Below are 24497 nucleotides of genomic sequence, written 5' to 3'. Positions count from 1 at the left end.
CTTGATGCCTTCCTCAGAAACAGGATCCTGACACCTCCTAGGGTTAAACCCGGACTGCAGGAAGGGAAAGAACAAAACACTCTCCATTCTAGATTGTACAGCCTGTTACTGGACACAATATCTCCATGTTCACCACCTCATTGTTACAATCACCACCTCTCCACACTCATCATTATGTGTCATGCACTGGCCACTTGCCCGAAAAGTGTGTGTGAAAATAAACAAGAGAAAATATTCCTCATGCCTTGCCAGCTTTCCCAATATGCCTAATAAAAATGCTAATTAAATAAAATCAGCAATTCTCTTTTGGAACCCACTCACACATTTACTCATCCAGCCTACAGAGCACATGAACTGCTCTTTTCCTCCACTTTCCAAACCCCCTTAAATGACAGCTCATATGAAGTTTTCAGCATGAAACAACATCCTCACCTGTCCACACCTGTTGCATCTCCATGCAGAGAACTGTGCCAGTGAACTGGAAGGAATTCCACCCTGCTCACTTTACCTTCCTCTAAGCCTTTCTTAAAGTGAGTCTGCAGCAGCTTCAGAGAAACAGTCCGGAAATCATCAACTGCAAAGAGAAAGAATAGTGAGAGTCTGACAGTAGCAGTGCTCAAATAACACCCAAATAGTCCCTCTTCCCCCCTAATTTCACACACAATCAGAATACAAATGACAGAAACTGCCAACTGGAAAAGTCTTGTCAAGTATTACCATTCTAAGAAAATACACATTTTTGTTAAAATGGATTTTTCTAGCAAGCAAATGAGATTTTCACTCCATACCCAGAAAGGGCTTTTTAAAATTTTTCAGTTGTACTAGAATGTATTAAAAAAAAAAAAAAAGGCAAACAGAAAACCACTCCACACACACAAACCACACAAAGCAAACACATTCAGTCACACCACAAAAAGCAAAACACTCCAAACAAACAAAAAACCCATCCCACAGATCCCAAAACCCAAATCACTCTGCAAGTCTGATATTGAGGACTAGTATTGACAGGTAAAGCTGCAAGTCTGACAAAACACAGATTCTGCTTTTGGAAAATAATCATGACAAAAATTCTACCAGAAGTCGAGCATCTTAACATCAGGGACTTAAAACAAAAACAAAACAAACTACTTGTTTATCTGAATATGAGCTAGAGAGAACCACATTTAAATAGTTAAGAACACAACTACTCACTATACAAGCCAAAACTTACCACATTCAACAATGCTTCTAAACCTCAAGTCACACACAGGACCTATGCCATGAACCATAAATACCAGATGGTCAATTTGGGACATTTCTCCTGTAAAAAGAAAAAGAAAATGAAAGGTTCAGAGTGCAAATATGTACTGCAGGAGTGAAGGTTGGAGCCAAGCAACTCCATAAAGCCTATTATAAATAATCAGAACATAACAGGGCCCACAGGACATTTTTGATTAAAAAAACCAAACCAGATAACCTCTTTCAAGCAGCTTAGCTTAAGGAATAACTTCAATCTTTAGATTGTAGGGCATTGTCCACCTTGTGCACAGACCCAACCCAAGTGCTCACAGTGCAGATCCACCCACAGGCATCACCTACCATCAGGGATCTCATCATGGTCATCCTCAATGCCTCGTTTCACCAGCCTTGGTCTTGCCTGGCCATCTTGAGAGGTGCCCCATTCATCTGGTGTGGCAGCAGGTTGGAACTGAACTATGACCTGCGGCAAATACGTTGTTATAATTTATCAATTACAGACACAAAAAACGTTAAGATTTGTTATTCTGAAAGAACTTCATAGTTTAACTTTTCCATTGCTTTACCTTGCATCTGAAACTCAGCTCTTTTCTTCAGCCAGCATATTTGCAAAAAACCCCCAAAAAGCCCTTGAACAACCCTAAGACCATTCCCCACTAAAACCAGACTCCAAAACCACACACAATCCTCTTTAGTGTGAAAAGCAACCAGATAACTCAGGCAAAAGCAGACACTTATTTGGAGAAGCTGGGCCTGCTGAGGGGTTCTGAACAATTTTAGCTCCTCTCTCCCAGCCCCAGTGTCCACTGTCCCTTCTGTGAGGAAACTGAACACTGCCTGATTTACAATAACTGTATCACAAGGAGGAAACAGAAAAAAGAAGTGCTTCTCAGGGAATGACAACAGCATTTGAAGTAGTCCAGAAACTCCTCACTGGGAAGTGAGGAATTCACTGGTACAGCTGCTTACAGGCTTTACACCTGTGGTCTGAACTCATATTTATGACACTAACTGGTTTAAATGCTTCTTCTCTGTTTTTACTGGATAAAATTCCTTAACCAGCATTATTAAATGCTTCAGGTAGGAGCTACCATGATCCCTTCTGGCCCTTGGATTGTTCTATTCATTAATTACTACGCCTGTGATAAGTGAACAGGTAACAGCATCAGTCAATAAGGCTGAAGTCCATGTTTTAATAACATGAAAGCTCTCAGCTTAAATTACCTTTCATTAGGTACAGACTGTGTGAGGTTAAACTAATTCAAATGGCCTACCATTTGCTGCTAGTTGTGCTTAGTCCAAACATTTACCAAGCAAACCCTTGTTCTCCTTAGGTCTCAAAGCTTTGTCAGTTAACCAGGAGGCAGCACACTGAACCAAGGAGAAGCTGAGTGGGCTGTAAACTTTGTATCTTCAATGCACACATATCCAAAACAGCCAACAAGTATCAACCAAGATTAAGATGCATTCAATGGATGTTTCCATCCATTTGCTTATTCCCCCCAATGACTCCTGCGAGATAAAAGTGCCAAAATCTGTTACCTTGGGATTATGCATGACAATTGTCTCCCCATTTGGGAACTCAAGTCTCCGGTGCCACTGATTTGTAGTCACTGCCCTTTTATATTCTGCCTGAAACAGTAAATAAGTTACACAAAATCAGGATGTCTTCTTCTCGGCAATTTTTTGGCCTTGTGCATCATCTGTAATGTTAGTTATAATTTACATAACTTTGTTTATATAACAGTGCCACATGAAGAGCTGCCCAAGTTGATTTTAGGTCACAGCAGTGCAGGACTGATCCATGAGCAATGTGGCCTCTCCAGGATTTGCTTCCTTATGTTCCACAAACTGCACTGTGGCAGCCATCTCAGTGAAACACCGAGAAGTGTTTCTAAGGTTCCTAACACCCCAAGGGCTCTGTGCAGCGTCTGTAAAGGCAACACCAACCTCCAGCTTGTCACTGAAATCCTCGGTGTAGGGCACGAAGCGGCTGTCCTTGTCCCCCTTGTAGAACCAGAGGCAGCGCCTCACCTCGGAGGGCTGCTCGTCCCAGTACACGGCTCTGCGCAGCCGCTCGTACAGGAACACGTCGTAGCGCCCGCCGTCCGTGCTCAGCACCACGCTCTCGGGGTCCGGCTGCACTGTGGCACACACGTCACACCGTCACCACACTGACACACAGCCGTGCTTCCCCTCCCACCCCACTCATGTCTGGGACAGCATCAGACCAACATCCAAAAATTCTGGTCTCCAGAATTCTGGTACACCTCAACACCGACAGCGTCGAGCGACAGGTAACGGAAGTGAAATAAATTAAGTGGCACAAAATCCATCTTCAAAGATATCATAGAATTATCCTAGACTTAACTGGGTTGGAAGAGACCTCCAAGATCATCAGGTGCAACCCTTGATGCAGCCCCACTGTGATTACCAGATCATGGCACTCAGTGCCACATCAGCCTCGTCTTAAAAACCTCCAGGGACGGTGAATCCACCACCTCTCTGGGCAGGCCATTCCAACACCTGATCACTCTCTCTGTAAAGAACTTCTTTCTAATATCCAACCTAAACCTCCCCTGACAGAGCTTAAGCCCGTGCCCTCTTGTCCTGCTGCTGATTGCCTGGGAGAAGAGACCGACCCCCACCTGGCTACAACCTCCTCTCAGGGAGTTGTAGAGAGTGATGAGATCACCCCTGAGCCTCCTCTTCTCCAGACTGAACAACCCCAGCTCCCTCAGCCTCTCCTCATAGGACTTGTGCTCAATTCCCTTCCCCAGCTTGGTTGCTCTTCTCTGGACCTGCTCCAGCACCTCAATGTCCTTCCTGAACTGAGGGGCCCAGAACTGAACACAACACTCAAGGTGTGGCCTCACCAGTGCTGAGTACAGAGGAAGGATCACTGCCCTGCTCCTGTTGCCACACTGTTCTTGATCCAGGCCAGGATCCATTGGCCTTCTTGGCCACCTGGGCACACTGCTGGCTCATGTTCAGCTTCCTGTCAATCAGCACCCCTGGATCCCTTTCTGCCTGGCTGAACCTTCCCTATTACTGCCATATCCCTCCCTCCTACAGCAGTGCCATTTCCCTTCCAGTCCTTCTGCTCCCCTCTGGATGAGACAGCACTTACCAGAATTGTAGACTTCCTCCAGTTTAGCCGAGTCCAGGAGGCTGAAGGGCATCCAGATCTGCTTGTCCTCCACCTCCTTACAGTAGAACCAGTGGGGCTGGACTGGCTCGTACTGGTTGTGCAGCAACACCGGAGGGGCTGGGACCAGGGGACCTGCAGGCCTGGGAGCCTGGAGCTGGGACTGTGGAAACTGAGAACATGTGGGCAATCAGAACTGGGTATCAGCTCACACAGCTGCAATTTTCAAAACTCAGGCTGAGCTTATTTCTTACAGCTGCACATGAAAATAAAAACGCATTCTTCTCGTTATTCATTTACATGTAATTACACTTTTGCATCGAGATTGTCAGGTTTAGCAAGTGTGCACTTCAGTAACAGCTCTCACCCTGCAAAGTGATCAGAACAGGCAGATTTCTAACTCAGATGCAGCCAAGTAAAAGTAACTGATTTTGAAAGGGCCTCCATAAAGCTGATTTTGTGCAAACTGTATAAAAATCCAGTTAGTACAACAACAAGCAAATGACATCATCAGTAGCAACTGCTTTGGTTGATGATACATTTAAAGAAAGAAAAAAACCCCACAAAAATACTGTACTATGTATAAATCAAACAAACAGAAGTTGTGAAATTATATAGTCCAATACTCCAGATTGTTTAGGTTCTACTGCCTTTGTCATTATGTAATATTTACATTCTCTATTCACGATAAGGGAAATACAGCAATAGCTCAGGCAAAAGAAGAACCATTTTTTGCCATTTTCAAGGCCAACATGTCAGGTTATTACTAACCCCTTTGCATTATTTTAATCAGTGTTTTTGTGCAGGTAAAAAGAATGGAGATTAATGCTTTATTATCACACAAAATCCCCAAACAGTGTGTTTCACAGAATTTGCTGACAATTGTACGCGACTTAGTCTCAAAAAATTCTGGTTTCACCAACAAAACCAGCTTGGAAAGAGATTTTAGGCCGTATCTTGCAAAGGACTGAATGACCCCATTTCCAGCAGAGGCACCAACAATGCAGCAGCACAGCTGAGACTCAGCAGACTCAGAAAGCCCCAACAAAGAGTACAGAACTTCACAACCTGCCTTTGTTTCTGGCCCCAGAAGCTCACGTGGCTACAGCCTCAGGGTACGCTCACTTCAAAAATCAGGAAGTTTTCCTGAAACAAAACAGTTTCAGGAAAGAAACCTTTCTAGAGAAAAGGTTTTGCTGTTAGAAATGGTTCAAGACTTTGTCTGGGTTTTTTGGTGGAGAGGAGAAACCTTCAAAAGGTAAAATACAGAGTTCAAAGAGGACAGTGACTTCAGTGGCTTTGTTCTGGTACCAGGACATCAGGAATGATGAACACACATGATCTCCAGTGGTTTTGCTCTGCACCAGGACATCAGGAATGATGAACACACATGATCTCCAGTGGTTTTGCTCTGCATCAGGACATCAGCCTTACCTGTGTGAGAGGCCCTGGGGGTGCCTGGTACATCTGCACGGGTGGCACAGCGGCTGGGGTGTGGGCAGGGCCGTGGCTGTGCTGCAGCTGGGGTGGGGTGAGGTAGGGGTTGGCTCTGCTGCTCAGGGTGGTGTGTCTGTAGGGGTTGTATCCTTGCTGAGGTGTTCCCGGGGGAGGTCCTGACGCACTGGTGGGCGGGGGACAGCTCTGCTGAGGGCTCTGGTACAGCGGGATGCCCACCTGGGGAGCGGGTGGGGCACTGCAGGACTGGGAATTGGGAATATGAGGTGGAAAGGCATTGTGCCCATCCTGCGCCCCAGACACGAGTGGCAGGGAGGTTGGGGGCCTGGAGAAGGCCGGTGCTCCGGCAGGGCTCGCAGCAGTTGTCAGGGGTGGCTGCCCAATGCTTCCGAAGGGATCGCTGCTACTGGGCACCTGGGAGAAATAGTTGAAAGTCTGTGGGGGGTTGGGGCTGGCAGAAGTCTGACCCAAGAAGCTGTCCTCTTCCCCAACGTCTGCAGAATCATCTGCAAAGACAAAAGGACCACCAGAGATACCGTGAGACATTCAAACCAGCTGCTGTGTGTAGTCAAAATGTTCTGCAGCATTATCAGCTATTGCCAGAACTGTTGGTCTGCAGAAAGCCAGAAGGACTACAAAGCTTGCACAACCTTGGTGATTAGGCACATCATAAAACGAAATAAAAGACACAGAGCCTTCAGGAACATTCAGAATGGACCATAAGTCACTCAGGGTACACAGAATGAGCAACAAATATTAAAAACAGAAATAAGAGACCAAAGTATAGCTGGAGTCAGGACCTTCCCAAGGCAATTTGGCAGGTACTAAAATCCCTCCCAACTTCACTTATGCCTCCCAAATGCAAGGGCAGCCTTGGTTCATATCCTTTCACCATGTAACCAGTTATTAAACATAGAGCTTTATGCTCTAATTTTCAGCCTTCCAAGATCAAATAAAAAATTAGACCTTAAAAACACTCCCCAATAAGCCAAACCTACTGGTTGACCAATCCACTCTTGCCTGCTCCGTTAGCACAGCCCTCACAAGGTTTCTCCTCTGACTTGCAAGGTGCCCATAACTCATGATCCCAAGTCACCTGAGGAGCAGGACTTACTCCAGTTCTCCCTAAAAATCCTACTATAGCCTGGCATAAAAGCTAAATTTCTGCTGCAGAAAAATCACTCTCCATTCTGCATAAGTGCAGTAGAGGGTTTAAAAAGGTACAAGGCCACTGAGAAAATAAACCAGCTTCTGGACAATCACAGTTTTCTGCTTGGCAGTGATTTGGCAAGTGGAAAAAGAAGAGGTTTGACATTATTAGAGGTCTCACAGTGAGCTCAGCTAAACCTGTGATGACTGAGCACCACTGCCTGCCTGCTGAGGGAACAGCACCTTGCAAGGAGTCAGTGCAATCTGCAGAGGCTGTAACTGTTTTCACCTGCTCTGGCAGTCAAACATCCCCAGGCTGTGGGGAAAACACCTCCAAGGTATTGCTGCTTCTCTGATACTCAGTCCCCAGAGCAGCCAACAACAAATGTCTTTATCCACAGCCAGCATAACTGCACTAGAGAGTATCATGGGAGTACAGGGGAATTCATGGAGGAGTCTCCCTAGGAAGCCGCTGTTCTAATTAATTAATCATAAAAGAAGCAGCTGCCAAGATTAAAAAGAACTATTTTAACCACCTTTTATTTAGCAGTCTGTGCAGACAGTGCCAATTTGAGGCATCACCTGCCTTATCAATTTCTCTTACTTTCACCTGCAGTGCTTTTGAGGAACTACCCAACACCTGTGTGTGTAGGCCATCATGAGGAGAATGCTGAAAGCATTTACAGGCAATGACCACTCTGAAGTCAGGCCTGGGGACTATCTCCCAGCACAATGGCCACTTATGCTAAATAAAAGGTCTCAATTTCTACACAACAAAATCCACTTTCCCTCCACATTTCATAACCACTATGGAACAGAGAGAAGCTACTGCACACCACACTCTCCCCTCAGCTTTCCCAAAATACTGGCAGCACAGCAGGCAATTCACCTCACTGTGTCAGGTCACCACAAATATGTAGCAGCGTGCTGAAGAGTTCCCAAGGCCTTTACCAAATGCCAATTAACAAAACACCTGCTGTTCTCCAATCTCAACTAGGTTTTGGAGGTTTCAGTCTAACTGCAGCTTTCCTTGCAAAATGAGACGGGCAAAAGTTCTGCTAAAACAAAAATTCCTTGTGTGTGTGTATTTATATATAATATAAATATCTACGTGCTGGTTTACAATACAACAGACTACTTTCTGTGTTGCCTGTTTCGAATTTTGCAAACACTGCATTGGAGCGTAAGCCCAGCCTGGCAGTAAAACAAGCACGTGCTGTAAATTTAAAAAAATGGATGGACAGCTCTGACAGGCAAGGGCAGTGCTCTTCCCATGTACAAACCAGTCTTTCTGCAGCTGTGACTGTGTCAACCTCCTGTTCCTCCCTCCCTCCTCATTCACAGACAACCACAGGCGACATTAATCCACTTCCCCACCGGGAACACTCCTCTCTACCTGCAGTAAATACACTGGCTACGTCACCCACACCTGAGCCAGAGAATGTGTCTTTTATTCTCAAACTACACGGCTCAAACCACTAATTATTCACTCTTGGAGGCAGCCACAACAAATCAGTGACTGCACACAGCTCCTCAATGTTGGCTGGCAGCTGTCAAACAAATCCTGAGATGGATTCTTATTACATTTTGCACTACTTAAAATTCAAACTCCAGAGCTTGCTCTTTCCTGCTTCAAACTGTGAGTGGAGACACAAACCATTTACACAGGCAGATCCCAGCAACACCCTGCTGCACAGATGGGGAGTGCAAGTGAGGATGGACAGAGAGCCTTTAACAGGACGTGGGCCTTCCTTGGGCTCACGTGGAACACGGCACAACCCCTGGCACTGACATTCACTCCAGCTGCAGAACCGTGAATCCCCATCTGATCAGCTTTTAAGCGAGATGGAGAGTATACAATTCACCACATCAGTGGAATCCCATCAGATTTGCTCCCTGGCTGGCCCCAGAATCTTCAGGGAAGTGCCACAACAGTCATTTGTGCAAAGCTACTGGAGTGACGAGCACTTAAAAGTTACTTTATTTGCTTTGATAAGAATTAACGTGTATTTGCAAGAAAGAATAATTGTAAGGATTGCACAATGGAATCAGTAAATGTATTAACCAATTCGATATTTCATGTAAGTAGGGATAATATTCTAATGCTTTTATCCCTCCCACACAAAAAAAACATAGTTCATCTAAAATAATATTTCAAAGCTGTGCTCGGCAAGTATTTTATTAAATCTACAGAGATCAATTGCACTGATTTCCAGCAATATTAACACTTATTTTAGCTAAGATAAAACAGTGTTGAAATGAAGTCCTGGATTTTGGACTCAACATAGAACAGTTTGGGTTTAAAGGGACCTTTAAAGGTCATTAGCCTAACTGCAATGTGTGCAATGCAGTAGAATTTGAAATATCTGATTTCTAGATGCATTTCTAACATTCAGGGCTTTAACCTCAGACCGAACACATTCCCAGAAAAATCCGTTCCTTCATGTGAAGCCGCTGAAGGAGCAGATTTTAAGTTGCGCTGGGAACACAATCAGGGCTTTAGAGCGAAAGGATAACAGAAGCGGGATTAAATTAGCAAGGGTATTTTAGGTGCCTGCTTAGCACGCTATTTTCACACAGGGAAAGCGGAAAGCAGAACGGGAGAGGAGCTTTAACACAGTAAAATCCCTCAGTCCACCCTGAGTGGAAGCACTGAGACCTTTAAATGGCTGAAACGAATACTCCGAAACATCGGTGAGCTGAAAACGCGACAAACACCCCCTCTCCTCAGCCACAACACTGAAAACCAAACACACAATCACTCATTGCAAGGAAGCACAAGCAATTAAGCGTAAGAAAGCGGAATAGGTGACCCCAAGCAGCCGGTCTGCGCTGAGGCACCGCTGAGGCTGGCAGCGGGCTACGAGAGGCCCGGGCCGGGTCGAGCGGAGCCGTCCGTGCCCTCAGCCCCACCAGCAGCCCCGCCCGGCTCCCGGGGCTCCCCTCAGCCCCCCCGGCAGCCCCGCCCGGCTCCCGGGGCTCCCTCAGCCCCCGGCAGCCCCGCCCGGCTCCCGGCCCTCAGCCCCCGGCAGCCCTGCCCGGCTCCGGGGCTCCCTCAGCCCACCAGCAGCCCCGCCCGGCTCCCGGGGCTCCCCTCAGCCCCACCGGCAGCCCCGCCCGGCTCCCGGGGCTCCCCTCAGCCCCCCGGCAGCCCGGCCCGGCTCCCCCGGCCCCTCAGCTCACCCCGGGGGCTGCGGCACCACCGGGACCCCTCACTGCCCCTCCCTCCCTCCGTACCGGCGGGCAGCAGCGCGGGCCCGGGCGCGGCGGGCGCCTGGCTGACGGGGATGAAGGGCACGCTGAAGCTGAAGTCAGTGGCGGAGGAGGAGAAGAGCAGGTTGGTGCCGGTGCCGGTGCCGGCCGTGCCTCCCCCGGCCTTCGCCGCCGCCATGGCCGCGCCCCGGCCACGTCCCGCCCCGGCCCCTTCCGCCCGCACCCAAGATGGCGGCGGGCGCAGCCGTGAGGGGCAGGAGGCGGTGCCGCCGCCATTCCCGCAGGAAGGGGAGGAGGAGCGGGAGGAAGCGGCAGTGCCCGGGCAGGGCTGGCGAGCGGCAGGCGGTGGCCGCAGGGAGCCGGCGGGCAGGCAGGCGGTGGCCGCGAGGAGCCGGCAGCCCCGCGGCGAGGCGCGACCCCGCCATGCCGTGCGTGGGCGACTGGCTCAACAGCCCCCTCAGCATCGTGCAGGGCTTCTTCGGTGAGGCGGGAGCGGCGTCCCCGCGGCCCGGGCGGGAGCGCCCTGAGGGCGCCCGGAACCGGACGGGGCTTTCCCTGGCGGGGTGGTGGCGGGAGAGCGGCGAGGCTGCTTGTGTTGTCTTCTGTACCTCGTACATATCTCACGTACCTTATATATCTCTCATCTACATCTCCTGCATCTCACGTATCTCGTGTATCTTTGGGTTTCGGGAACAACGCGTGCTGTCCACACGCGCTGCCGATCACTGCTATAATGTTGCCCGTGCCATCATCGCGGCTGTTTCTGTGCTAGGCTCGATCTGAACTAAACGGATATCGAAATAAAAACCTTCCGCGAGGGAAGCGGTACCTCAGCTCCTGCCCTTTCTCCCTGAGGGGTTGTGGAGCTTTTCCTCGCTCCCAAGAACGGCTGTGTGCATCTTGGTTGGCCTGGAAGCCTGTAAAATGGCAAGCCATGAGTTACAAGAGGCGTAAATTGCACTAAAATGCACTCATCCGTGGTCTAAATTGCATCTGTTTCCCAGAAATAGAAGTAAAAGTTTGCTTTGTTTGCTGTGTTGTGAGAATGCTGTGGGAGAATGACAGAGGTCTGCTATCGGTGCTAATGCACATGTAAATGTGGTTTTTTTGTAGCCCAAAATGTTCCAAACTCTGACTGGGAAAAGAAGGTAACCGAGTACTTCAAGGAAAAATTAAAAGAAAATAACGCTACTAACTGGGTAAGAGCGTTTGATTCTTTTACACTTCCACTTTCCTCAAGTTCCGTCATTGTTTACATTTTATTGCGGCCACTCTCGCTGGAGAAGTTCTCCCTTCTCATGATGAGTGCGGGGCCGAACTTCAGGCCCAGCCTTCAGGATGTGTCGTTTCCATCTGTGCTGCTTTAACCTGTGTGCAGAGCCAGGCTGGGGAACCCCGGCTGGGCTTTCAGCCCCTCATCCCCTCTCCTCAGCACAGCCCCTGCCCCGGGCCGGCCCTGCGGCTCGGCAGCACAGTCAGTAGATGGCAGGAGCTGGCAAATATTGGCGTTTTGGGAGTGCCTGTCCCTGCACTCTGTGCACCACGAGCTCCTCAGCTGCAGGTTGTAAACCTCTTCTCCCGGGAGCTCTTGATCTCCGTGCTGCAAACCTTGTGTGGGTTGAAGAAGTAGCTGGGCTTTCAGGTTTTAGGAAAAAAGAAAAACGCTTTTTCTGCTAAAACTGTGCTTTGCTGGGCTGGTTTGTGCAGTTCAGCAGGGAAGCTGTGCTTAAGGTTTAAAAAAAAGTTCAAAAGCTGATACTTTTTTAAAAGGCTGTAGCAAAAATGGCAAGGTGGAACATTGCTAAGGGGACTAGAAAGTTTCATATCAAATCTGTTCCACTTATGGCTGAGAAAACAAGTGAAAATTATTTGATTTCTTTTTTTCTTTGTCTGTCAGTAAGAGGATCCCATACTTAATGTTTCAGTTATAGTTTTAATCAAAGTGCAAATGGGAAAAAATCAAGTCAAATTGACAACAGTAGAAGGAATTGAAAGCACATTTTCTTACTGAAGAGAAACTTGAGGAGATATGTTAGTTAAAATGCCATTCTCTATAGGGAAACTTCTGGTTTTTGTTGTATTTTAATGTTGAATGTGAGTTTTTTCAACAAGTTGATCTTCAGATTTAGAAAACGCTATTCATATTGCAAGTCTCATTATTTCAAATTATACCACCTGATTTTGGCTGAGTTCAGTGCATCAGTTAACATATCCCAGTTGTATAGAATAAACTGGTTTTTCCCAGGTGCCATCACTGAATGATGTTCCTGTACATTACCTGAAACCCAACAGTTTGGTGAAATTCCGCTGCATGGTCCAAGATATGTTTGATCCGGAGTTTTACATGGCAGTGTATGAAACAGTTGACCCAAACACAAATGCACGTGTAAGTGAAACCCTGATTTATTATTTTAATAAATGTTTATCATTTTACCCGTTCTAGTTTCATATTTCTCTAGTTCCTAGGTTAAACCTATGGAGTCTGGGCACTATTTAGTAAGAGGTGTGTTTGGCTCAAATGGCATCACTAATACATCACTTGTTCCATTTCTGTTGAGGAAAGGAAAGCATTCAATTAAAGCAAGCTTTGGCAGTGTGTCTGTGTGGGGGGTTGGACTGCAGTGATTTTGGGGTGATTCCTGTTCAGGATGCTGTCAGAAAAGGAATGACTGCACTGCCTTTTCCTTCTTGACAGGTTTTGCATTTTGGCAAATACAGAGATGTGGCAGAATGTGGGGTAAGTTATACAAGTTACACAGATTGAAATATTAGCTGGAAAGTTGCCACTTAGAAGTGTGATAGAACTTCTTTGGTGCTTGCCAGTGGATTCCTGAGGATACTGCTGAATGCAGAAATAATCTCAGGTTTGGAAAGCAAAGTATTCATAACTGCTCCCTGGCATTCTAATTCCAGGAGGCTTCCAGCTGTCCCTGTTGTATTTAAAATTTGTTTTGCTTGGTCTGAGGGGGGAGTGCCCGTGACTGAGACTGCTGTGGAAAACAGCTACTCCTGGCAGTGCAGGGCACTTGGAACCAAAGCATTAGAGACTGTTTGGATTCCCTGTTCCATGAGTATGTTAGCTGTAACTTCTGGCTGAGTAACTGAATCTGTGGGGTTGGTTTAAAAAAAACCTGCAATCAGATTTTTTGAACAGAATTTCCCTTGGCATCGCAGCCTCAGCAGGAAATCGATCTGAACTCCTCACAAACAGTCACCTCGGAGAGACAGACTCTCTACTGCGTTCCAGTGCCTGGGGAATCTGCATGGGTGAAAGAAATATCCTTTCTGACTCTGTTAGTGGTTGGTGAGCACTGATTGTGTTAGATTTAAGGAGACAAGTTTACTTAAAGTGGTTTGGTTCTTTTCCTGGGTGGATCAGGTGAGGTGGTAGGTGTAGAAAGAGAAGAAAGGGAAAATTGGTGGTGTGTTATGTGCACAGAGGGGATGCAAATGAATGAGGTGTGGGAGAGAAGATTCTTGCTTTTTTAATTTGTTCCTGACCACAAGCACGTTCTCAGGGAAAAAAAAACCCTCCCTCTTTTAGAGACTGAAGGTGCAATAGCACTTGGTGGGTTTTAGTTTCTGTTGTCATAAAAAGCCACTGACTCTCTAGACTCCTGCAGCAGGTTATTTATGTGTCTGAAGAGGTAACAGTTTGATTCATTATTCTAATGTCTTGCTGAAAATAGAACACTAGAATTTTGTTTAAAAAAACCCCAGACAAACCTTCCTGTGCCTGAGTTGTCCCTGCTCAGTGAGTGGTTGTCCTTAACCCCCAGTTTCACGCCTACATCAGTGCCAGCCAAGCCCGGGTCAGCCCTTCAACTTCCTACACCCCAAGTCGCCACAAGAGGAGCTACGAGGAGGATGAGGACATGGATCTGCACCCATCCAAGCAGAAGGAGCAGCATATGGGTAACAGTTGCTATTGATGAATAGTTAGGATATCTTTCCAGAAATTGTAGGAATTTCAGTTTTAAAACCCGAAATATTTGCAGCTGTTTGTGTTGGTGGTGTTGGTGCAACCTTCAGAACTAATTTGGTGGCTTGGTTGAAGTCAGCAGTGGTTGATTCAAAGTAGACTGGGACAGTCTGTGTTGTGTGATTGTTGGCATGGCTTTGTGGAGTTAGTTCCTGAGAGCAGCACTTTGTGCAGCAGCACTGCTGTAGTGCCTCTGGTGTGGAACAGCACACAAACCATTTACAGCAGCAGGTGGAACTTGAGCAGTTTGTGTTGAATTTCCCACTGCATCACAGATTTCACAGTAATGGGAGGGAAATCATGTAGTTTGGTCTCTCACACTGTGTGTGGCTCTTCCTGCGTAAATTGAAGCTGAACTCCACGTCAGTCAGCGCTGCTTTGCTGCAGAGTTTGTATCCAGCAAATATCTTCCAGCCTTCCCCTTCTTCCAACCTGATTTACTAATCCAGCTTCAGAGAGGAACAAGATCCATGCCAGACACTTGCAGCATCCTGAAGAAAGCATTTTAACCTTTTCAGAGGGGGGTATTTCCAACACTGGCAGTGTGCAGCTCTTACTTCTGTTGCAATCAGCCTGTGAACTGTTTGGTTTGATGCTCAGCCGTGGAGATGCCACCTAAACTGGAATGGGGTTCTTCTTGAAGATTTTGGCAAGTTTTCTTTTCAACAAGAGAAAGTGGTTAGTTTAAGTTGTTGGTCCTGTTAAAGAAAAAAAATGTAGAAGTTCCTTAGTTCAGTGTTCTGTGTCTGTCAGGTTCATTAGCTGGCCTCAGGATTTTCCTTTTGTGTTCTTACCAGTTTGCAAGACAGCATAGACTGGATTGGCTGTGCACCCAGGACTGATCAACTGTAGATCAGATTTTTATTGCTGTATTATTGCTGAAAATCTACAGAGATTTTTAATGTAAACTGGTTCTTTATGCATATCCTTACCTTTAAGAGCTCTCTGGGATTTTAAAGTTGAAGTGCAGAAATATATTACTTTTGTAGTCCTATGGACTTCAGAGAAAAGTCATTCACCCACTGTAAACATTACATTTTGAAAATCATATCTGTAGCAAAGACACATAGATCTGTACTGGCACTCTCACTCACACTTAACTTGACAATATAAAATAATTCATTTGTGAGACTTTTTGGATGTCAAATATATTGCATTGTTAAACGTTTTTGTCTCCAATGTCTTGTTAAATTAGTTTAATTCTATGTTGCTCCCTGAAGAAAGCTGTTCAGTCTTGCACTGGTGTTTAAAGAGCCTACAATTCTGTATTTTTCAGGAGGTGGAGGTGATATCCATGGATGTGTGGAGCCAAAGAGATTAGAAACAGAAGCTCCTGCTGCTCATCATCTCATTTCTCCCAACTGCTCCCCTCCACTTGACCTAAATTTCCCATTGCCAGGAGAGAAGGGACCAGCCTGTCTTGTCAAGGTAACACAAGTGGAGAGGGGATGATGAGCAGGGCCTCAGTGAGGAGCAGAATCTGAGGTTACAGTGGGACTAGTTGGTCTTGCAGACAGCTTTATAGGCACAGAAATTGTCTCTCCAGGCAATAATTTTGTTTCTACAGATCTTTGCATTCTTTCTTTTCACTGTTACATTGTTTTTCTTCTTGAGTGCTGCATTTGAACTGCTGAAATCCCTCAGCAGCATTTATTATTACTTTGCACCTTTTCAGCACAGTTTGAAAAAAAGAAACAGTCCAGTACTAGATGCTTGAGGGTGTAGATGGTATTGACTCTGGAATTTCTGCTTTTAGGATTTTTCCTCTAAGGGAAGAAAGTTGTGATGGAACAAGCTGAGAAAACCAATAAACTACACATTTGTTTATTGGATTTAAAGTAGTGCTTGGTTCACTACTGTGCTGTACTGACTATCAAACTTCACCACAAGATTTCTGTGCTGTTTCTGTGTTGACTTGTCTTATTCAGCAAATCTGGATAAAACATTGGTGTGGAAAGAGTGCTAATATTAAAAAAAGGGAATCACAGAAACTGCCTTTTGCAGTGTAAGCTGAGTTACACCGAGGGCTGGGAGAGACCTGTTCACACAGGCTGCTCTCAGGCCACACTGAGAGGCTTTTCCATCCTGCATCTGCCCCTGGTTTTGTTTCTCTCTGGGCAGGTCTATGAGAGCTGGGAGAGCTTCAAAGTCAACGATGTGCTGGAGGTTTATGGAGTTCTGTCCGTGGATCCCGTGCTGAGCTTGGTGAACAGTGAGGACAGGTAAGGCTGCCCTCAGATGAAGGCTGTGCTTGTTCCCATGAGCAGATAAGGAAAGGTGTAAATCACAACAGTTATGCTCAACAGGTCAGTTTTGCTGCTTCAAAAAGCTTGATAAGGGAAGTGTTAGGTCAGTGTCTTGTAAACTCCAGTCCAAAGTGCTCTGGTCCATCCACACCCTTGGATATACAGGGCATCTTTTTTTTTAGGTTGTTGTACAGTCCATAAAACACAAAGTGCTTCTATAGCTAAATGGTTTGTGTTCTTTCATGCCTATTAAACTTCCAGTGAATGAGTGAATAGTGAACAAGCTTTCAAATAAGCTCTAAAAGTATAAAATGCCCTTTGGCAGTAACTTCTAAGTCCGTGAAAGTTGTTACCATAAACATTTCAGAAGAGTATAAAAAAAAAGTTTTCATATTTGCATGGAGAGAGATAGTGATCAACTGGAGGAAAAATTGGGTTGATATTTTCGTTAATTAAGGTGTATTATCATGCTATGCCACTGATAGAAACCTCCCCTTTCACCTGCTGCTCTGCAGTTACTTGTCTGACAAAACACAAACTAATCCAAGATGTGAGAAGTCAGGTTTTAAAACAAAACTCTTGACCAGTCTAACACAAATACTACTGATGTCTTGAACCACTGCACTCTGAATGACTTCTGGTGGTGACTTTGTTTATCTTTCTGATCAGTACAATATCCAGAGTGCAGTGTGAATCCTTTATGGTGCCACCTTCTTAAAAATTAACTCAGCCTGGCCAGCTGCTCTGGGTTATCATCTGACAGCTCAGCCCAGACTGGCAGCTCAGTTGCTCTGTCACAGGTTGGCTCTTTTTCCCCTGCGTGTCATTCTGTCACAAATAGCCAAAATGTTGGCATTTAGCAATGTTTTGAGTGCAAACAAAAGAAATTTAGTGGAAAGGGTGGGCAGTGTGTGGGTGAACTGCTGAAGTGCCTTTGAGGTTATAAAGCCTGTCAGCTTTTAGAACAAGTGGGTTAAATTTGTGCTAAACTTTAGTATCATCTGATATACTCACTTTAGGGTCTTTAGTTTCTATGTGACAGATGAAAACCACCTGGAAGGAATTTTGTAAGATGTTCAGGGAGAGCAAAGCTCCTCCATCTGAACTTTTAAATGAAGAGGTAAAACTTGCAGGTTCCAGCTGAGCTGCATTTGGATCTATTTACTCATAGTTTCTTTACTCAGCCAGTGACTGAGTAACTGTGTAGAAGATCCTGTCAGGCTCCAGAACCCAGTGGAATAAGAAAATCCCCCATGTTCCTACACAGACAAATGTAACAAATCATGACCTTATTTTCCTAGAAGTTACTGTTTAGACTTCATTCTGTACATGCTGTACAGAACAGCGTGTAACATTTTACTTGAAGCTACAGATTATGAAATGATGCAGCAAATAATAAATGTGGGTTTGTTTGGTTTTGGGGGGGTTGTTTGTGTTTTGTTGTTTGGGGTTTTTTTCCAGAAAAGTTCAATTTGATTATTTTCTGAAAATAACAGAATCCAGATTTTTCTGGCCAGGCCTGCTTTGGCATTTCTGTCCCATTATATAACTGTGATTTGGTGTTTATGGTGTCTGTGAAACTCCTAGAGGGGGTGGTTTGCATGTGGGAGGAGTTCCTGGGAGCTGGGAGCGGATGTCGGTTGTTCCGACCTGCTCCGTTCCTGGCCTGGTTCCAGCTGCCCTCAGTCAGACGGGGAGGAATTCCCGAGGAATGTCTGTGAGCCCAGCTTTTCCGTGCCCTTTCCTAGGGACAGCTCAGCCCTGGATCCTATGGAGTGCATGGACACGGCCGAGGAACAGAGAGTGCACAGCCCTCCTGCCTCCCTCGTGCCCAGGATCCACGTCATTCTGGCCCACAAGTTACAGCACATCAACCCCCTGCTGCCCGCCTGCCTTAAGGAAGAGGAGAGTAAAACCTGTGAGTAAAAACCTGTAAAACCCCGGGCGTGGCCTGGCTCGTGGGAGCAGACATGGCTGGCTCTGAGGCAAAGGCCTCAACAACAGGCTTTGGATTAAACTTTGGATAATAAAATAATTATTCAATTATTTGTTGAGCGGAGGAGCCGCTCAGCACTGCGGGACCGGACGAGCTGCCAGTGCTTGTGTGTAGTGTGTTTGTGGCTGTACTTGGCTGAAAGAAACAGGATTTATATCAAACTTGGGTTTGCATTTGACTTTTGGATTGCCCAAGGATTTTACCGAGCTGTTCAGCCATAAGATTTGATTAGTTTTCAAATGGAGTTGCTGGAAAATTAGATTTCCAAGGCAGTCTGACAGTGGAAATAAGAAACGTGCTGACAATATAAAGAACAATAATACTGTGCAGAAAACAAGGCAATTCTGCTTTTAAGTGACTGTGCTAGTCCCTGTGGCCTGTTTGACTGTTATGATTGTGTCATTGAATTATTGCTTGCAAACCTGTGTATTTATCGTTTTGTTCCTTGAGTGCCTTGTATTGGTTGTCCTGAGCTGTGTCACATGTAAGAGGGTTTTTTCTGCCTCTAAATAAAATGGGTGGGCTATTATTTTAGAAACTTGGCTCCAGTTTAGAACCTTGTAGCCTTCTGCAAATGCATTACACAGTATCTAATTTTAAAAAAAAGAAAAGCATTTCCAAGGAAATGTTGAGTGATTTGGGTTATCCAAAGCCAGTAATTGCTCAGCTGGAAAAAACAATGAATGTTTGTTTCTTTTTCCTCGACTGCTTTGGAATAAACATTTCTCCTCATCAAATTGTAATAGAAAGTAAGATACAGAGGGAAGGGGGTGAGAAGCAGCCCCTTTCCTGACATTTGTTGTGTTCTGGTTTTTTGTCAGTTGTTTCTAATTTCATGTCTGAGCTGTCACCGGTGAGAGCAGAGCTGCTGGGGTTCCTCACCCATGCCCTCCTGGGAGACAGTTTGGCTGCTGAGTACCTTATACTGCATCTCATCTCTACAGTGTGAGTATTGTCATCTTTGACAGCTCAGATAACTCAACACCTAACAGACACCTCTGCTTATGGGGTTCTTCAGCAATTTTGTGTTGATTTTAAACTGTCAGTGGATGAAATGACTCATTAAAATCTCAGGTGTGACGCTTCAGACAGTGTGTTTTGCTTAGATTAAGTGTAGTTGTCAGACTCCAATTTAATGTTAGTCCTTTGAGTCTTCAGAATTAAAATGGGTTCTGTTTTCATTCTTTTTAGTGGGACTGAGTGCTCTGACACTTAGACTAGAATGTATTTTCTTTCTTAGCTGGTATCACATAAAGGTTGAGAGTTGTCCAGGATGGGGAGAAGATACACAGGAGAAGAGGGAGGGGAAAGCTGAGGGCAGGTAAAGGAGGTGAACAGGTTGATAAGTAGGGAAATGGAGGCTGGGCCTGAGAAAGGAAAAGAATGAAGTGTGTTTGCTGAGTAACAGTAGAGTGCCAGGAGAACAGAACGTCTGGAAGGCACAGGGCAGGATCCCAGGCACTGGGAGGGCACTTTTGGGCAGTGCCAGAGCCTTGAGGAGCAGCTCCAGCCTGGCTCAGCTCAGATGTGTTAGCACTGAATGCTGCTGGTTCCCAGAGGTGCCACACAACACTCCAGCTGAGTGATACCTGTGTCCAGTGTTACTCAGAGGCTTGGCTAACCTTTGTTATTTTTGGTGCAGTTATGCCAGACGAGATGTGCTTCCTCTGGGAAAATTCACAGTCAACTTGAGCGGATGTCCCAGGAACAGCATCTTCACCGAGCACATCTACCGCATCATCCAGCAGCTGGTGCCAGCAGTAAGCCTTGGGGTGCTTCAGTGCTTCTGGGGGTTGATGTTCTCATTGTTTCAACCCAGAAACAGTACTTTAGTTGATTCTTTAATTTCTGAGGCAGGCTGTTTAAAGGAAGGCTCCTGCTGCCCTCTGAGGGAGCAGCTAACAGCAGGGGTGTATGTTCAAGTCTCTGTGCCACATCATCGAGAATGAATGTGGAGTAAAAGCCTCTCCTCAGAGGCACTGAACTGACAGACAGATGCTGCATGCTTTAATTTATCTCCCTGGAATCGTATTTTGACACTTAGTTAGGGTGTCATTGTGGTTTATTCCCAAGCTTGAGGGCACCGCTCTGCAGAAACCCCCGGTGATTCGATGTGGGGTGGCAATAACGGTACTGCTGCAACCACCCCTGTGTTGTTCAGCTCGTGCTGGGTGTGCAGGGCAGGGAGGGGGGTTGTGAGCAGCGCTGTGCTGCTGTGGGCAGTGTGGAGTGCTGCTGTGGGCAGTGTGGAGTGCTGCTGTGGGCAGTGTGGAGTGCTGCTGTGGGCAGTGTGGAGTGCTGCTGTGGGCAGTGTGGAGTGCTGCTGTGGGCAGTGTGGAGTGCTGCTGTGGGCAGTGTGGAGTGCTGCTGTGGGCAGTGTGGAGTGCTGCTGTGGGCAGTGTGGAGTGCTGCTGTGGGCAGTGTGGAGTGCTGCTGTGGGCAGTGTGGAGTGCTGCTGTGCTGCCGTTGCAGTCCCACCGGCTGCAGATGACCATCGAGAACATGAACCACTCGCGCTTCATCCCGCACAAGGACTACGCCGCCAACCGCCTGGTCACGGGCGTGCTGCAGCTGGCCAGCAACACCTCCCTGGTGCTGGATGAGACCCAGCTGGAGCAAGGACAGCTCGACACAACAGGTAGGCACTTCTTGGCATTTGGAATCTCAGCTGGCAGGTTAGAAGTTGCTGTGTTTTAAGAGTGATGCTGATTGTGTGCCGGTGGTGATGGTCTTACAAAACTGTCCTCATTTCAGTGCTATGAACAAGCTTCCTGCAACCTGCAGCCTCCTCAGTCAGCTTAGGACAAATGTGGGTAATTCCTCAGTACCCAAATAACTCTGATTAATTAGAATGGCCTTTCAGTTTGCTGTGGTAATGTTTGAAGTGGGAAGCATGTGCTGCTTCCTTATGCTCTGTCCTTTTCCTGTACGTATGGAAACCATCCCCTGAGAGCCCAGCCAAGAACTGGAAATTAAAAGATTGCTATTACTGTGTGCAAAAAGGGATGGTTCTATCTTAGAAGCTGATGTAATGTTCTTTCTGCAGAGCTTTAGACATAAATTAATTAAATCTATTTCATTCTAACTTACATAAAAGGTGAGTTGCACTTACTGAAAGTTCAGTGAGTGGAGAAGCACAGTGCAGGTACCTGTGGTGCCCCTGGGCTGAGCTCTGCAGGGCCTGGAGTTGGACTTCACTGATCCTTGGGGGTCCCCTCCAGCTCAGGACATTCTGTGATTCTGTTAAAGAAAGCACTGCAAGTGACTTCCTTTTAAAATAAAAAATGCTCTCTTGAGAAACCTGCTCTGGTTTTTTTAAATTACCGCTTTTATAAATGATTAATTGAAATTATTCTATTGCTCTTGAGTCTTCAGTGGTTTTTTGTTACTCTGCTTTAGGGAAGTTACAAAATTTCACTCAACTAAAACAAGTAACAAATTTACATTGTCTGTTTCCAAAAAAAGAAATCAAAACCTGAAAAGCTCCCATTGAGGAAAACTTACTGTGCTGGTTTGTAGGTTTTCTAAAATGTTTGTCCATAATGTCTAAAACAAACCTCAGCATCTAATGAAAAATAATATTGTAGGTATTAAAAGTTGCAGATGAAAAAAAGCTTGTTAATTTTATTTCCTTTTTGATGTGATGTTATCTACTGAATTTGGAGTTAAAAAAAAGTAAACATTTTTAACTTCTTATAGCAAAGTTGGGAACAAAAGTTAATCCTAGAGAAGTGTTTTCAGATGCAGTAGTTGGTTTGGAACTCTTGGAGGTTGCAGTTATCCACTGTTGCAGGTGTCCACAACGTGACGGCGCTGGGCAATCTGATCACCTGGCAGAAGGTGGATTATGACTTCAGTTACCACCGGATGGAATTCCCCTGCAACATTAATGTGCTCATCACCTCGGAGGGCCGCTCCCTGCTGCCGGTACGGGAGCAGGGAATGCTCTGGGATTGGGAATGCAGGTGGCACTGCCTGCCTGGAGCAGCCCTGCCAGGGCCCAGGGCAGACAACCCCTGCCCTGTGGCAGGGCCTGTGTGGCACTGGCAGTGTTGCTGCCTCCTCCTCGGAGAACAGGGGTGTCAGGCAGTGCCAGTGCCAGGGAGGGGCAGAGCAGGGGCTGAGGGGGTGGCACAGGAGCAGAGCCCCAGAGCTGGCACTGCCCCTGGGGGAGCCTAGGCTAGCAAACAGCTGATCTCTGCACTCCAGCTCCATCAGCTGAGCCTTTGCTCCCCTGCCTGAGTGAAGCTGGCTGCTGCTTCAGTGAGGCTGCATGCTGGGAGCAGGGGAACACTCAAAGAACTGTCTGGCCTTAATTCTGGACAGTAGGGACTTCTGCTGGCTTTGGGAGTAAATTGGTTTGGGAATAGAAAACAATGGGATGTGGCAAGAGATGGTGTGTGATTTTATCTTCCAGTCAGATTGCCAAGTCCACCTACAACCCCAGATAATCCCACCAAACATGGAGGAGTACATGAGCAGCCTCCTGACAGCAGTGCTCCCATCTGTGCTCAACAAATTCCGAATTTACCTGAGTTTGCTGAGGCTGCTGGACTACAGCATATCTGATGAGGTGACCAAGGTAGGGAAGACTCCACTAACACATTCTCAGCTGCATAGTTGGATAGAAAGCACCTTAATAGACTGTTCCTGTACTTTCCCATTGCTCTCCCTGTCAGTGAATCTCCTTCAGGTATTCTAAAAACAAACCAGAAGTGTTTTCATGTCAGGGATTTGTAAAGCATCCACTGAAATGAGTATAGTACAAACAAGAAACAGTACATGTAACTTCCATGTAACCAGTTCTGTTCCAAGATGAGAATGTGATGTAAAGGCAGTTGAGGTGTTGAGCTCCTTGCCAGCTCCTCTCTCCTTGGGGTTGTGTTTTCTCCTAACTCCTGGCCGTGCACAGGCAGTGGAAGAGGACTTTGTGGAGATGCGCAAGAACGACCCCGAGAGCATCACGGCCGACGACCTGCACAAGACACTGCTCGTGGCGAGGTGGGTGCTGCTGCTTGTCCTGCCTGAGGCTTCCCACAGAGCTGCTCTTTGCAGCTGCACGCTCAGTCTGCAGCTGGAGACTTCTAGGATACTGCAAGGAAAACATACTGCCTTGAGAAACCTGCAGTGGCTTTTTTATTGTTAGTTGAAATTACTCTATTGCTCTTGAGTGTTTTTTTGTTACTCTGCTTTGGGAAAGTTACAAAATTTCACTCAAGTAAAACAAGTAACAAATTTTGCAGTGTCTGTTTCCAAAAAAAAAAGGAGTCAAACCATGAAAAGCTCCCATTGAGGGAAAACTTACTGTGCTGGTTTGTAGGTTTTCTAAAATGTTTGTCCATAATGTCTAAAAAACCCCTCAGCATCTAATGAAAAATAATACTGTAGGTATTAAAAGTTGCAGATGAAAAAAGGCTTGTTAATTATATTTCCTTTTTGGTGTGATGTTATCAACTGAATTTAGAGTAAAAAAAGTAAACATTTTTAACTTCTTATAGCCAAGTTGGGAACAAAATTTAATCCTAGAGAAGCGTCTTCAGGCGCAGTGGTTGGTTTGGAGCTCTTGGAAGTTACAACTTAGAGATTTCAAAGTCAACCCTACTGTTAAATTTGCCTTTTTTCCCTGCCTTTGCCTTTGTGTGGGGTGGGATGTGCAGGTTTGTCCCTGCCCTGACCCACCCCTGTGTGTCCCCCCAGGTTCCTGTCGCTCAGCGCGGGGCAGACGACGCTGTCGAGGGAGAGGTGGCTGCGAGCCAAACAGCTGGAGGCCCAGCGCAAAGCCAGGCTGCAGCAGCAGAAATGTGTCAATGGCAACGAACTTTAACACCTTGAAAACTCGTCTAATCCTAGATGGAGCCCAGACTAAGATTGGAATATTGTTTATACCAGTTTTTGTAGATAATTTATACCAAAAAGTTATGGATATTTACCCTCGCAGCCTGAACACGCTTAACTCTGTTCAGCCACTTCAGCATATTTTATGGAATTTTTTTGGACCCTGTTTTGTAATTGAAAATTGGTAACAATGAGCAAATTGTTTGATATTAAACTTTAATACTGAAGTTGCATAAA

At 46.1% G+C, this 24497-nt stretch overlaps 2 protein-coding genes across 2 annotated transcripts in view; one reads left to right on the top strand and one right to left on the bottom strand.

Annotated features, from left to right (window-relative positions):
- The window catches only part of SEC23IP (SEC23 interacting protein), a 22009-nt gene extending 11368 nt beyond the window's left edge, over window positions 1–10641 (bottom strand). Inside the window, 10 exon segments of the mRNA XM_050334491.1 lie at window positions 433–574; window positions 1211–1300; window positions 1579–1699; window positions 2779–2868; window positions 3187–3380; window positions 4367–4556; window positions 5819–6345; window positions 10226–10414; window positions 10417–10611; window positions 10614–10641. Of these exon segments, the coding sequence (XP_050190448.1) occupies window positions 433–574; window positions 1211–1300; window positions 1579–1699; window positions 2779–2868; window positions 3187–3380; window positions 4367–4556; window positions 5819–6345; window positions 10226–10414; window positions 10417–10611; window positions 10614–10626 (1751 nt within the window). The 5' untranslated portion in view covers window positions 10627–10641.
- MCMBP (minichromosome maintenance complex binding protein) lies at window positions 10516–24497 on the top strand. The gene is made up of 16 exons (XM_050334496.1): window positions 10516–10682; window positions 11315–11400; window positions 12447–12587; window positions 12897–12938; window positions 13376–13477; window positions 13987–14116; window positions 15460–15611; window positions 16305–16405; window positions 18178–18347; window positions 19247–19370; window positions 20068–20185; window positions 20898–21063; window positions 22219–22352; window positions 22843–23007; window positions 23338–23426; window positions 24123–24497. The coding sequence occupies exons 1-16, from the start codon at window positions 10625–10627 to the stop codon at window positions 24247–24249; spliced, it is 1905 nt and encodes a 634-aa protein (XP_050190453.1). The 5' UTR covers window positions 10516–10624; the 3' UTR covers window positions 24250–24497.

Source organism: Myiozetetes cayanensis, unplaced genomic scaffold (genome assembly GCF_022539395.1).
Source record: "Myiozetetes cayanensis isolate MyiCay16 unplaced genomic scaffold, myiCay2020 scf10, whole genome shotgun sequence".
NCBI classification, from domain to species: domain Eukaryota; kingdom Metazoa; phylum Chordata; class Aves; order Passeriformes; family Tyrannidae; genus Myiozetetes; species Myiozetetes cayanensis.
Note: the sequence above shows the minus strand (reverse complement) of the source record. Positions and strands in the feature narration are given on the sequence as shown.

Bases quoted from the DNA above. Each gene is read 5' to 3' on its own strand.
- MCMBP (XM_050334496.1), top strand. From the start codon at position 10,625: ATGCCGTGCGTGGGCGACTGGCTCAACAGCCCCCTCAGCATCGTGCAG. The intron at 10,683-11,314 runs GTGAGGCGGGAG...GTTTTTTTGTAG, and splicing joins CATCGTGCAGGGCTTCTTCG to CCCAAAATGTTCCAAACTCT. The intron at 20,186-20,897 runs GTAAGCCTTGGG...CTGCCGTTGCAG, and splicing joins TCCAGCAGCTGGTGCCAGCA to TCCCACCGGCTGCAGATGAC.